Source organism: Plecotus auritus, assembly GCF_963455305.1.
Source record: "Plecotus auritus genome assembly, chromosome: 4".
Lineage (NCBI taxonomy): Eukaryota > Metazoa > Chordata > Mammalia > Chiroptera > Vespertilionidae > Plecotus > Plecotus auritus.
In genome coordinates, this window is record NC_137775.1 from 119,759,673 (window position 1) to 119,771,959 (window position 12,287).

Below are 12,287 nucleotides of genomic sequence, written 5' to 3' on the forward strand. Positions count from 1 at the left end.
AGTAATTTTGCTGTTGCAGTTGCTTTCATAGTTAAGCAAGTAAAAATAGCCATTTGTGATGCCAATTGTAGTATTTTTAAGAAGGCATAGACCTGAGCATCATTTCCTTTTGCAATACTGTCCTATCCTCTCCATCCCAGTGGAGCCTCATTTTATAACTAGAGGCCCGATGCATGAAATTTGTGCAAGGGGCTCAGTACTGGCAGCCCCATCTTCATCTGGAAGGTCGTCCAGAAGGTTGTCTGGACCAGTGGTCAGCAAAGTGCGGCTCGCGAGCCACATGCAGCTCGCGAACCGCGGTTTGCCACTCTGTTGACTAATGAGTTTGCTGACCACTGGTCTGGACGTTCATTCTGCTTTTTATTATATAGGATTATTACATAGGATGGTTAGAGAACACTGAGATTCTGTTAGATTCTTTAATAGTGGGATAGATCTCCCATAACAAAATGCTGTGAAGAATCAACTTTGACATACTTGTTTTTGTTCTGTTGTGTGGGGAAAAGTGATAATAAAATGCTTAGATTTGAATTTTGTACTTTCCAGCGGCTTTCAAATACATTTTCTCCCAATTTGGTTTCACAGCACTCTGCTGGTAGGTGCTAACCCATTTTAAAGAAGACACAAAAATTTGGAGAATTGAGTTGCAAGTCTGAGGTCATCTGGCTGGTAGAATAAGAAATTAAACTTGGGCGTTCTGATCACAAGCCCGTTACAGTTTCATTTCATTCTCCACGGAGAGATGCCACAAAAAGAGGAAACAATGGAGTAAACATCTCCAAAGCAATTGAAATTACAAGGTGTAGTGGCACCCCATGTTCATTTAAAAGGCTTCTATTTTTAAAATATGTGTAATTTCTAGATATTATATAATATGTATGATATAAACAGGTGGCAAAGTAGTTTTACATTTATATGTAAAACAGTTTATTTTTGTATTATTATTTATTTAATTATTGTATTTATTATTATTCTTAACCTACTTTTGCCTATTCCTGTATTCATTATATAATATACCTGCAGAATATTATATACTCTTTCTATATATACTATACCTTATGTATATTATATATACTACATACTATCCTATCTAATAAAAGAGTAATATGCAAATTGACCATCACTCCCAACACAAAAGATGGCTGCCCCCATGTGGTCAAAGATGGCTGCCCCCATGTGGACACAAGATGGCCACCACAAGATGGCCAGCAGGGGAGGGCAGTTGGGAGGGACCAGGCCTGCAAGGGAGGGCAGTTGTGGGCAATCAGGCCAGCAGGGGAGGGCAGTTGGGAGGGACCAGGCCTGCAAGGGAGGGCAGTTGGGGGCGATCAAGCCTGCAGGGGAGGACAGTTAGGGGTGACCAGGCCGGCAGAGGAGGGAAGTTGGGGGCAACCAGGCCTGCAGGGAAGGGCAGTTGGGGGGGGGGATCCAGGCCTGCAGGGGAGAGCAGTTGGGGGGGACCCAGGCCTACAGGGGAGGGCAGTTGGGGGGGACCAGGCCGGCAGAGGAGAGAAGTTGGGGGCAACCGGGCCTGCAGGGAAGGGCGGTTTCGGGGGGGGGGGGGGAATCCAGGCCTGCAGGGGAGAGCAGTTTGGGGGGACAAGGCCTGCAGGGGAGGGCAGTTGGGGGTGACCAGGCCTGCAGGGGAGGGCAGTTAGGGTGACCAGGCCTTCAGGGTAGGGCAGTTAGGGGTGACCAGGCCTGCAGGGGAGGGCAGTTAGGGGCAATCAGGCTGGCAGGGGAGTGGTTAGGGGTGATCAGGATGGCAGGCAGAAGCAGTTAGGGACAATCAGGAAGGCAAGCAGGTGAGCAGTTGGGAGCCAGCAGTCCTGGATTGTGAGAGGGATGTCCGACTGCCTGTTTAGGCCCGATTCCACCAGGATTGGGCCTAAACGGGCAGTCAAACATCCCTCAAGGGGTCCCAGATTGGAGAGGGTGCAGGCTGGGCTGAGGGTCACACACCCCCCGTGCATGAATTTCGTGCACTGGGCCCTCTAGTATGTATGTATGTGTATATATATATATATATATATATATATATATATATACACACACACACACACACACACACACATATATATATATATACTGATATATATATGTATATGTGTGTGTGTATATATATATGTATATATATATACACATACATACGTACATATATATATATATATATATATATATATCTTAGATTATCAAACTTTTCTAATTAGGAGTTTTTAAGTGTGATAAAGAGAGAGAATCTAAAGAAATCTTTCAAATTGGTCACCTTGGAAATGATAGAGAGACAAATTGAGATGTTGTTTGAACATATGAGCTATTTATTTTGTTACAGCTGCAAACCTTTTTTGAGACATTCCTGAGGGCCAGTTCGCCTCTCCAGGCTTTGGATAACATGAAGGAAGCAATCAGCAAACTCCTGCTGGCTGCCGAAGCTTTCAGCGAAACATCTCCTCTGGGACCGAAGGCCTTCCACAGGTGAAAGCAAAGTCTGATGTTAAAAAAAGAAAAACCCTACCTGCTAGAAATTGATTGTTAGTGAAAATATATGTTAATTATCACAGTTGGTGCTTCTTGGAAAATGTTCTGTTTCCTTGTTTATAGATCCTAAAACATCAGAGCACATTGCAGACTCGTCCGGATCTAAATAGTGGGTGATAAGAAGTAAAGCAACGTTACTTAAACTGATGTTTTAAATTGCAGCCCTTTTCAAGCTTTGCTATTTCTATCATATACTTACCATTGACTAGATATATTTTTTCTTACAGGATTTTATGAACAAAATTCAATAACTCCTCTGTCCATATCTCAGTTAACTTGAATATCATCTCATGCCTTTTTCCCAGGGAAATGTTAAAGCTAGTATGCCAGAAGAGGGGGTGACTCTATTAAACGTTATCATGCTTTGTACGCGAATGGGACTATTTAGGTTTTCACAGCGTAACTTCATTGTTTAGTTTAATGTGTTATAAATACTTTAGATATATTTGTATTTTCTGTAAGAAAAAATACAGATTCCAAATCCAAAATTAAGTTGTATGCAATTTTAGATGATCCGAAAACTGCTCTCTTTAATTATTACAGACCTTGAAATGTAACTAGAGTAACTACTCATAATATAATTCCAAATAATAGGTTAAATGCAGCAGATAGAATATAATTTGTTCCCTGTGGTTTTATTTCAGATGCAGTTTATGTTTTCAACTTTTAACTTTTGACATTGGTTATGGCAGTTTCACGTCCCCTGTAGTGCTCCAGGTGAGTGTGCCAAAGACTGTGTGAACTTCCACTTTATGCTGACGGTGTGTGTGTGTGTGTGTGTGTGTGTGTGTGTGTGTGTGTGTGTGTGTGTGTGTGTTATTTTCATTCATAGTAAGGAGTCAATAAATAGCAACTTTATTAAAGTCACTACTTATGTTTATGGTGGCTCAGAGAATTAACTAGTATGTGGAGAGCCTGTGATTTGAGTTCCAATTCCAACTATGCATTCCTACAGAACAAGCATGGATTTTTCTATGGTTCAAAAACTGCTTATGAAAGAAATAGGGTATAAAGCTAAGTATGTGGAATGCAGAAAAGCAGACATTTAGACAACAGAAACTAGCAGATTACCAAGCTTATTCACATGAGTTTGTAAGAAAAAGGCAACTCATTCTTTACATATTTACTTTAAAATTGGCCGGTATTTTAATGTAAAAGATCATAGAAATGTTTGAATATATGATATTTCTAATATAAATATGTATAAATTGAAGAGTTTTTACATACTCTGATTCTTTAATTCCTCTAAAATCAAATGAACTCATTCAGCTAATTTCCTCCAAGATATTTTAATCTAAAATAGCCATTAGTGAAAAAAGAATTGATTGAATTCATCTATAGAAAGCTTTATTTTGGGATGTGGGAAAGCAGGAAGAGGAACGAAATAAAATTATGTACAACCAGAATTCAATTTTATATTGCATTGATGGATTTTCAAACTTTTATATTAGGAGAATGATTACATTATATGTGACATTTGGTTGAATAGTTCAAAGATTTATGCATAAAATTATAAAACTTTGTGAATTTATGTATTATAATGGTCATTCAATATTTTACACAGATCTAATAGTTTGTTATGCTCTTTGAAATGTATTGTTCAGAAATGTTATATGTTATCTTCCATGCACACAAGTTCTTCAACGATGGCTTCAAGCTAAGCTAATGTGACTTTATAATCCATTAGTTCATTTCCTTACAAAGAATTGTATCTTGGAAAGAATATTACATTTTATGAAACTGTTGACCTCCAAAAAGACCACTAGATGTCAGTTCTGATCTACAATCCAACAGGAAATGAATCATGTCTTAGAAGTGACACTGCAGTAAAAGTAAGTCAATGAAATACATTTTCTGTGCTTCTCCTTTCTCACAGGTGCATGGCCATTTACATTTTCAAGATGACAATAATATGGATTTTGAGGACCAAAACACAGAAGAATTTCTTTTAAAAGACGCTTTCAATTTTCTCTTCTCGAATGAATCTTCACTTTCCATATTCTCTGAGATATTTCAGATACTCTACAGATCAGCTGTATCCAAGGTAAGTGCATATTTTTGTACTGACAAATATTTTTTTCCAAGTCATTCTTTACAAGATGCTATTTTCTTTATGATGTAATTAAGCAACTTGATGATTCATTTGAAATTCATTTATATCAGTTATATTACACTTCTTAGTATTATTCTCATCTGAGGACCAATATTATTTTTGTGTCAGCTAAGTATGTGACTAATTATGATAAAGTTATGAGTTGAAATGAAGAAAAGTAGTTCCTAATTCATAAGGAACACTTGCAGATATTATGAATAATACATACTCTATGTTATAGAATACTTTAAAAGGAGTACCATAACTTTTTGGAGTCAGTCTAGAATAGCAGTGAGTGTTCCAGATTGACATCAAGGGTCTTGAGTTACAATACTAATTTTTTGAAGCATTTACACCTGGTTAACGGATTAGATAGTGATGATTAGGATAGAGCAGTGGTCGGCAAACTGCGGCTCTGTTGACTAATGAGTTTGCTGACCACTGGGATAGAGTATTCATAGTGCATTGATTAGTTTTTATGGTGTTAATAGAAGTGTTCTTGGGGCCTCCAAAATATCTGTACAGATTACTAAGTACATTATCATTCTCTATATGTTGCTGCTGCATTCTCTAGTACCTGGAGGCTAAAGGGGACTCTTCCTGTGTTCCCACAATGGCCAACACCTCTGCCTCCTGGGTTCCTCTCCCCAGCCTACTAACAGAGCACTCTTGAATGATTTCATTCAGGTTCTCTTTGTCAAATATGAAGTTCTCTTATATGCAGGCACCATTGTCATGGGTTGAAGTTATTATGTATTAGTTACCATTCATTAGCCCAGCTGTTTATTTACAGAGTGCAAAATTTCATTGGTTTGTGAATTGGGTTGCAACTGGGCCGTGGCAAATGCTTAAGGGTTGTTTTTTCCCTCTTGTTGTAGGGTGAAAACTACAAAAAGGAACTGAATCGATGCCTATCTTTAGAGGAGATTAATTCAATGATGACTTTCGTAAAGGAACTTGGGAGCTTGGGGCAATTCCAACTGGTAAAACTAAAGTGCCATTTGATTCATCTTGATTACTGAGGTTATAGTAAATCAGCTATGAACTGCTTGCTTTTGATTTTAACTTAGGTGAATATATTTCTTTAAGGAACAGACATCTTTGTAAACTCCTTTCTTCATTCAGAGATATATGAAGATGAGAAGAGTCCATATTCTTGAAGAGTTTATAAATAATATGTCTTATTAAAGCTAAGACATATTATAAATAATATGTCTTATTTAAAGTTAAAGCTGCAGGATTTGATAGTTATTAAGGGGAAAATATCCAAATTTTTCTAAATAAGTTTTGCTTGTAGCTTTGGGATATTATCATGTGATAAAAATTTTTTCTGCTTCTGCCCTTTTTGTTGTGTAAAATCAAATATTATTGAATATATTAATATTTAAGAATACTGACTTAATTTGTTATAACTCACACCAAAATAAGAAAATGTCAAGTAAGAAAGGAAATGTAAATAATTAGAATAACTATTAATGGTTTCAGCCTAAAAATATCATTATTTTCTTTTCTATGTATTTTCTTGGGTTCTATTTATTTATTGACCACAGAATAATTTATACATATATGATGTGCATTCTCAGTACTTGCTTTATTTCTAGTTCTGCCACTTTTATAGATAGATTATAATGAATTTGTATTTTTCTGCCTAAGATGCTTATATAAAACATTTTAACACAGCACTTTTAAAAATCCACTGATGATATATTATTAATGTGTTTGGATCAAATATTTATTTGTTACTATAAGAAATCATGTATTCATATGCTGCTTGTATGAGTTATAACCAATTTACTATTTGCTTTTATAATTTAGCCCCATATGTTGGAGGGTTCAAAGTAGGCTTATTGCCCCAAAGATAATTAAATGCATGGATTATCATTTTAATTATTTGAAACATAGTATTATACTCATGGCAGTTTGGCTTCATACTATACAAAGATAATCAAAGAGACCTGGCCTCATTCTTCAGGAATTCATCACTTAAGATATTGTGAATGTCAAGAACATCTCTTGGCAGAATGTGAGGAAGAACTAAAGAATTACTTCACAGGAGAAAGGGCACACAGCAGTTTACATACTGTGAGAGCTGAAAGAGAATGCAGATAGTTTTTGGTAGGATTAATATCTCTCACTTCGATATAACTCACTTATAACACAAAAGGATTCCTACCCATTCTTCCTGCTGCCTGACCCATCCTGTTACTGGGCTGTTTTCAGGTATCTGTAGGAGGGAGAAATCTATTTACATTCAATGAAAAGAGAATAAAAACTCAACCCATTTGGAAATATGATCATCAAAAAATGAGTGCCATATTAAAAGTGGCATTTACCTTGACAACTACACAGAAAATTACAATATGGTACTGAAAATGGATTTTTAATAAATACTGATTTTTAAATATCTGAATATAAACTACTTTCTTAGTAATACTACCTTTACATTTATTGTGTACCACTTATTCTGATATTCTGTCTTTGAATATTCCTTCTCAGCTCTTTCCATCAACTTCTCCTGGGATTCAGTCTTGGATGCGTCAATTTTATGTCACTGCAAATCCTATGGGAAAAGCTTGTTCAGTCCTGACTCAACACTCCTCTCTTTTAAATGTTTTTGAGCAATTTCAGCTCCTGAATAAAAAGGCACAATCACATCCATTGGAATGGTAAGAGAGCCACAAACTTGAATTGTGCAATTCAAAAAAAATCTCTAGTCTAAAGATTGATTTCAAAGGCTTTGCCTAAATTAAAGAAAGCAACAAAAAACAAGTGTGTCCAAAAATTCATGCTCTGGAAAATAAGCTTCTTGAAATCATTGAAACCATAATGATTCCAGTGGTCTTCAAACACTGTAACAAAAATATACCCAACAGGGTTTCAAAACAACCGAACTTGACTCCACTAAAAAGTAATGCTTAAAGTTAAAAGTTTCTATCTAATTTCATTTCATAATATATATCCTTGAGTTATGGGAACAGCAGGCAGAAAGAATTAGGTGAGATTTGTTTTATGAACTGTCAGTCAGAATTAGCCCAAGATGGTGTACGCATTTACTTAGATGGTTTTTGAGGCGTGACTTTTTTTCTGGGCAAAACTTATCCAAATTTATAAAAATGTTCGTTTCTGCCACAAAATTTTTTTTAGAAGGTAGGACCTCGGAGGAAAACATTTGTCTGGGAGAAACCTTTCTTGGCCCCCCATCTTCACTTCTATTTTAGATTTTTTTTTTAGAAGGTAGAACCTCGGAGGGAAACATTTGGCTGGGAGAAACTGTTCCTGGCCCCCCATCTTCACTTCCATTCTAATGAAGGAGTGAGAGGGAAGATGGGCCTGGTGAGCATATTAACCCCTCCTGTCGCTGGCGAATAGGGAAGTGCCCAAGGCCTTAGCTACGTAGAATGGTAGAAAGAAGGGAAGATTTGGCTTTAAATGGTAGAATGAAGGGAAGGTTTGGCTTTAAATGGTAGAATGAAGGGAAGGTTTGGCTTTAAATGGTAGAATGAAGGGAAGATTTGGCTTTAAATGGTAGAATGAAGAGAAGATTTGGCTTTAAATGGTAGAATGAAGGGAAGATTTGGCTTTAAATGGTAGAATGAAGGGAAGATTTGGCTTTAAATGGTAGAATGAAGGGAAGGTTTGGCTTTAAATGGTAGAATGAAGGGAAGATTTGGCTTTAAATGGTAGAATGAAGGGAAGGTTTGGCTTTAAATGGTAGAATGAAGGGAAGGTTTGGCTTTAAATGGTAGAATGAAGGGAAGATTTGGCTTTAAATGGTAGAATGAAGGGAAGGTTTGGCTTTTCTGTGGCCAGGAAGACAGAAGTAAGCCTAAACCTGTGGGGAGATGAAAGACGAAGGCCATGGCAGTCATTGGTCTTTTGCAGTCGCCCTCAGGAATGACATCTAATGACTTGGACTGCATTTCCTTCTGCCTCGGAAGCTAGAGAACACAATTCTATAAGAAGCTTGCTGTTTTTTTTCTGTAATTTAAAAATACAAATCATTATATATTTGAAGAATTCTTAAGACCTCTCTCAGGATAAGAAATCACTTTAGTTGTCACAACTTTATGAAGTTGGCCTTATTCCCCCAATACTTGGAAGTAGTAGGCCTGACAGAAGGTTTTGCTTGTTTGAGAGTTAGGTTTTAAATAGTATAGCTCAGTGCTCCATTGTTTGTCCCTTGCACTCACTGAAATCATCCAAAACGTCTCCTTTGTCATTGTTGATGGGGGAAGAGCAGACTTGATTGATCAAGAAGCCTATTTAAGTACTATTTGTTAAATTCCCTTGAGTTACTCAAGCTTTGGAGTAATGCAGCCTCCCCTCCCCCACCCCTCTGACAGCTGTTAGTCGTTCCATGTATCCATGCCTCTGTTTTAAGGTTGTTTCCCAATAAGTGGGTTTTTTTGTTGTTGTTGTTCATGTTCCACATATGTTGTGAAGTTAACCAATGAAGTCACCTTAAATTCAGAATATTGAATTTACTCTGAGCCCTAGCCCTAACCCTAATCTAACCCTAGCCCTAACCCTAACTGGTTCCCTTTCAAGCAAAGTTACTAATGGTCGCTGTTGAGTGCAGTTAGCAAAGGTCAGAACTTTCGGAATCAGACAGACTCAAAAATACCTACTTTGGAGTATATTGATTTCAGCAGGTAAGTTTTGACCCCTCTGAGACTCTTTCCGCATCTGTTAAATATGGATTGGACCACCTACCAGGCATTGTTTCAGAGGATTGCATAAGAGAACTTGCATGTACCGGTGTGTAGGGTGCTGTGTTGCAGGTGGGTGTAAACAGCAGTGTGCTTTGCTTTTCATGTTTCTATACCATCCAAAGTTCACTTTAGCATCAACAGTGGGGGAAATATTTTGTTTTTGTTTTTATAGGAAAGGCAAGATAAAATGGATAGATTTATCTAAGTTAACACTGAGGCAAGAAAACTTTAGATCTCTATCAGGAAGCAATTAGTAAATTGCTCTTAGAATAATTTAAGAAAGAATACTCAATTCTAATTAACTTGCAATGTACCTGTGAGCATATGTTTCTTTAATTGTGATCCATGCTGCAGTACAGGGAGCATGCATATTGTACACATTTGTGAGATGAGGAAACTAACATCCTGAGCATGTGGGCCATTGACTCAAGCCGCACAGCTAATAGAAACAGAGGGGACCTTCCAAGCATGGTAAGGTGCCTGTTCCAGCACATAGGGCAGGTCGACAGGCCGGTGAGGTGAGGAGCAGGCATTCATCACTGTCCTTATCTTCACAATGGTCACCTCCGGATTTTTTTTCCTACAGAAAAAGCCAATTTTACATCCCTCTACTACCTGTGGGGGTTATTGACTTTATCCTTTATATTATGTTCCTTTTATTGAAGTTTTTGGGGTGACATTGGATTACAAAACCATACAGGTTTCAAATGTACAACTCAACCAAACATCTGCACGCTGCAAAGTCCTTTCCCCCCATTTGCCCACCTCCACCTGGCCCCCACCCCCTTTCCCTCTGGCTATGGCCACACTGTTGTCTGTGTCTATGTATTATGTACAGATGTTTTGGGGCTAATCCCTTCAACTTTTTAAACCCAGCCTCCCCTCCCCCACGCCTCTGACAGCTGTTAGTTGTTCCATGTATCCACGCCTCTGTTTCTATTCTGTTTGAAATAAAGATCAACTGCCTATAGCAACAAGGTGAAAAGAGATAAAGTCAGAAAAGCAACAGTTCAGAAAAGTGACAGGAATGCCTATGTCCCGAGGCTCAGAATACAGAGGTCCCAACAGAATTAGTATAAATCTGAACAGAATGTGCAGTCTCTGCTAATTTTGACTTCACTTGAAACAGAGTTGCAAGTGTACGTTGCTCTATTCACATGCTTGCCATGAAAACTCACATTTTCAAAACATAATTTATTCACAAAATTAAATGAGAAATCACTACATCTTGCCTAAAACATCTCATTCCATTAAGAGAGTAACCTTTCCAAAATCCAGTTTGCATGCAGGTCAGAGTTGTATCTATTATGAGCTTCACTTCGAGTTTTTGCTTCATATGAGCTCAGAGATTTTTCAATTAAATGTATCTCACCCCATGCTTGCTTTATCTGTTTCCTAATTCTTTGGGAGAAGGGAAATACAATTGACCTTTGAACAACATTAGTTGGAACTGCACAGGCCCACTTATAGCAGATTTTTTTTCAATAAATACACTCAGCTGTCAGTATCCTTGGTTTTTGCATCTATAGATTCAACCAACCGTGGATCAAAAACAGTATTTTCAGACTTCCAGCCACGGATTTCTAACCACAGATTCCCAACTGCAGATCGAAAATGTTACTTTCAGTTGTGGTTGGTTGAATCCTTGGATGCAAAAGGCCAACTGTAGTTAAGTTTTGGGCGAGTGAGAAGTTGTACGTGGGTTTTCAATTGCACATGGGGTTGAGCTCCTAACTTCTACATGGTTCAAGGGTCAACTGTATTTTAAAGTAGTTGTAGACATTATTTTTTACCCTTAATTACACACACACACACACACACACACACACACACACACACAAATAAAGTGCAATAAAAGCATTACACATTAGGAATATTTTTAATTCCTAGATTCTTCTTAATTTCCTTATGTGATGTTTATATTTTGAAGGAATTGAGTATGGCTTATTCATCTCTTCCACAGATATTAATCAGCACATATCTGGGATGATAAATATGTATAAAATGTAATTACACACAGAGCATTTGATTTAATTCTAATAGCATCCCTGTGAAGTTGGGCCAGTATTGTTATCTCTATTTTGTTGGAGTAGAAATGGAGATTCACAACAAAGTACAGGAAAGTCGAGTCACATCATGCCCAGTATTCTTTATTTCATGGCCAGCAATTTTTCTGTCTGCAATTTAGATTATTTTGTTCCAAAATTTGAGGATTTAAGGGGCAATCTGGCCAAGCATTTACTTATACAACAGAAAAATGAGGCAAACACACCAAGATACAACTAACCGTTATCATTCACTCCTGTTAATCAGAGTTTAAGGATGGAAGCCTTGGCAAGCCTTTCTGCATGGTACACTTATATTTCTTAGATTGCATGTATGTTTGTTAGGCTTTTTGCTTCAAGACTGCGACTTCAGCCACACAGATTCCAGTAAGAATGTGTGTTCCTGAATCACTTCTGTTGGACCCCAGCTATCAGAGATTGCTTATTTTTGGACTGAAGAGTGACTTTTCCACTGGTTTTCTTCAAATGCGCTTCTGCTGATTAGAGATGATGAGATTTCCACCCACCTCGTTTGAGACAAGATTGCCAGTTTCAAGGAATGAAATCCAGAAAGTGTTTCTTTGTGTTCAGCAAAAGAGCTGTGCCCACACATTTAAAAAAATAGTGTGTTTGATGTAATTTCTGTGATTTTGTTCATTTCATTGATAGAGCTGTTTGGCATTGCAGTTGCAGGCATTCCTTCGCGGAGGATGAGAACATTGAAAAACCACAAGTACCATTTGATGCAACTGAACATAAAAAAGGTAAAAGGATAGTCTCACACTTAATTGAACATGAAAATTGGCATTGCATGGGCAAAACACACATAAAAATTGTTTAGCTTCAGTACCAATCTAAAATGAAAATTAAACAAGGAAGTGCTGTTTCCTCATATTTGGA

At 37.5% G+C, this 12,287-nt stretch overlaps 1 protein-coding gene across 1 annotated transcript in view; it reads left to right on the forward strand.

The window, feature by feature from the left end:
* Positions 1 to 12,287, forward strand: part of CPED1 (cadherin like and PC-esterase domain containing 1) — a 294,491-nt gene that overhangs the window by 130,956 nt on the left and 151,248 nt on the right. The window contains exons 7-12 of the mRNA XM_080665547.1: positions 2,333 to 2,475; positions 3,183 to 3,255; positions 4,415 to 4,582; positions 5,509 to 5,613; positions 7,127 to 7,296; positions 12,075 to 12,151. Coding sequence (XP_080521673.1) covers positions 2,333 to 2,475; positions 3,183 to 3,255; positions 4,415 to 4,582; positions 5,509 to 5,613; positions 7,127 to 7,296; positions 12,075 to 12,151 — 736 coding nt within the window. The remainder of the gene's footprint in view (positions 1 to 2,332; positions 2,476 to 3,182; positions 3,256 to 4,414; positions 4,583 to 5,508; positions 5,614 to 7,126; positions 7,297 to 12,074; positions 12,152 to 12,287) is intronic.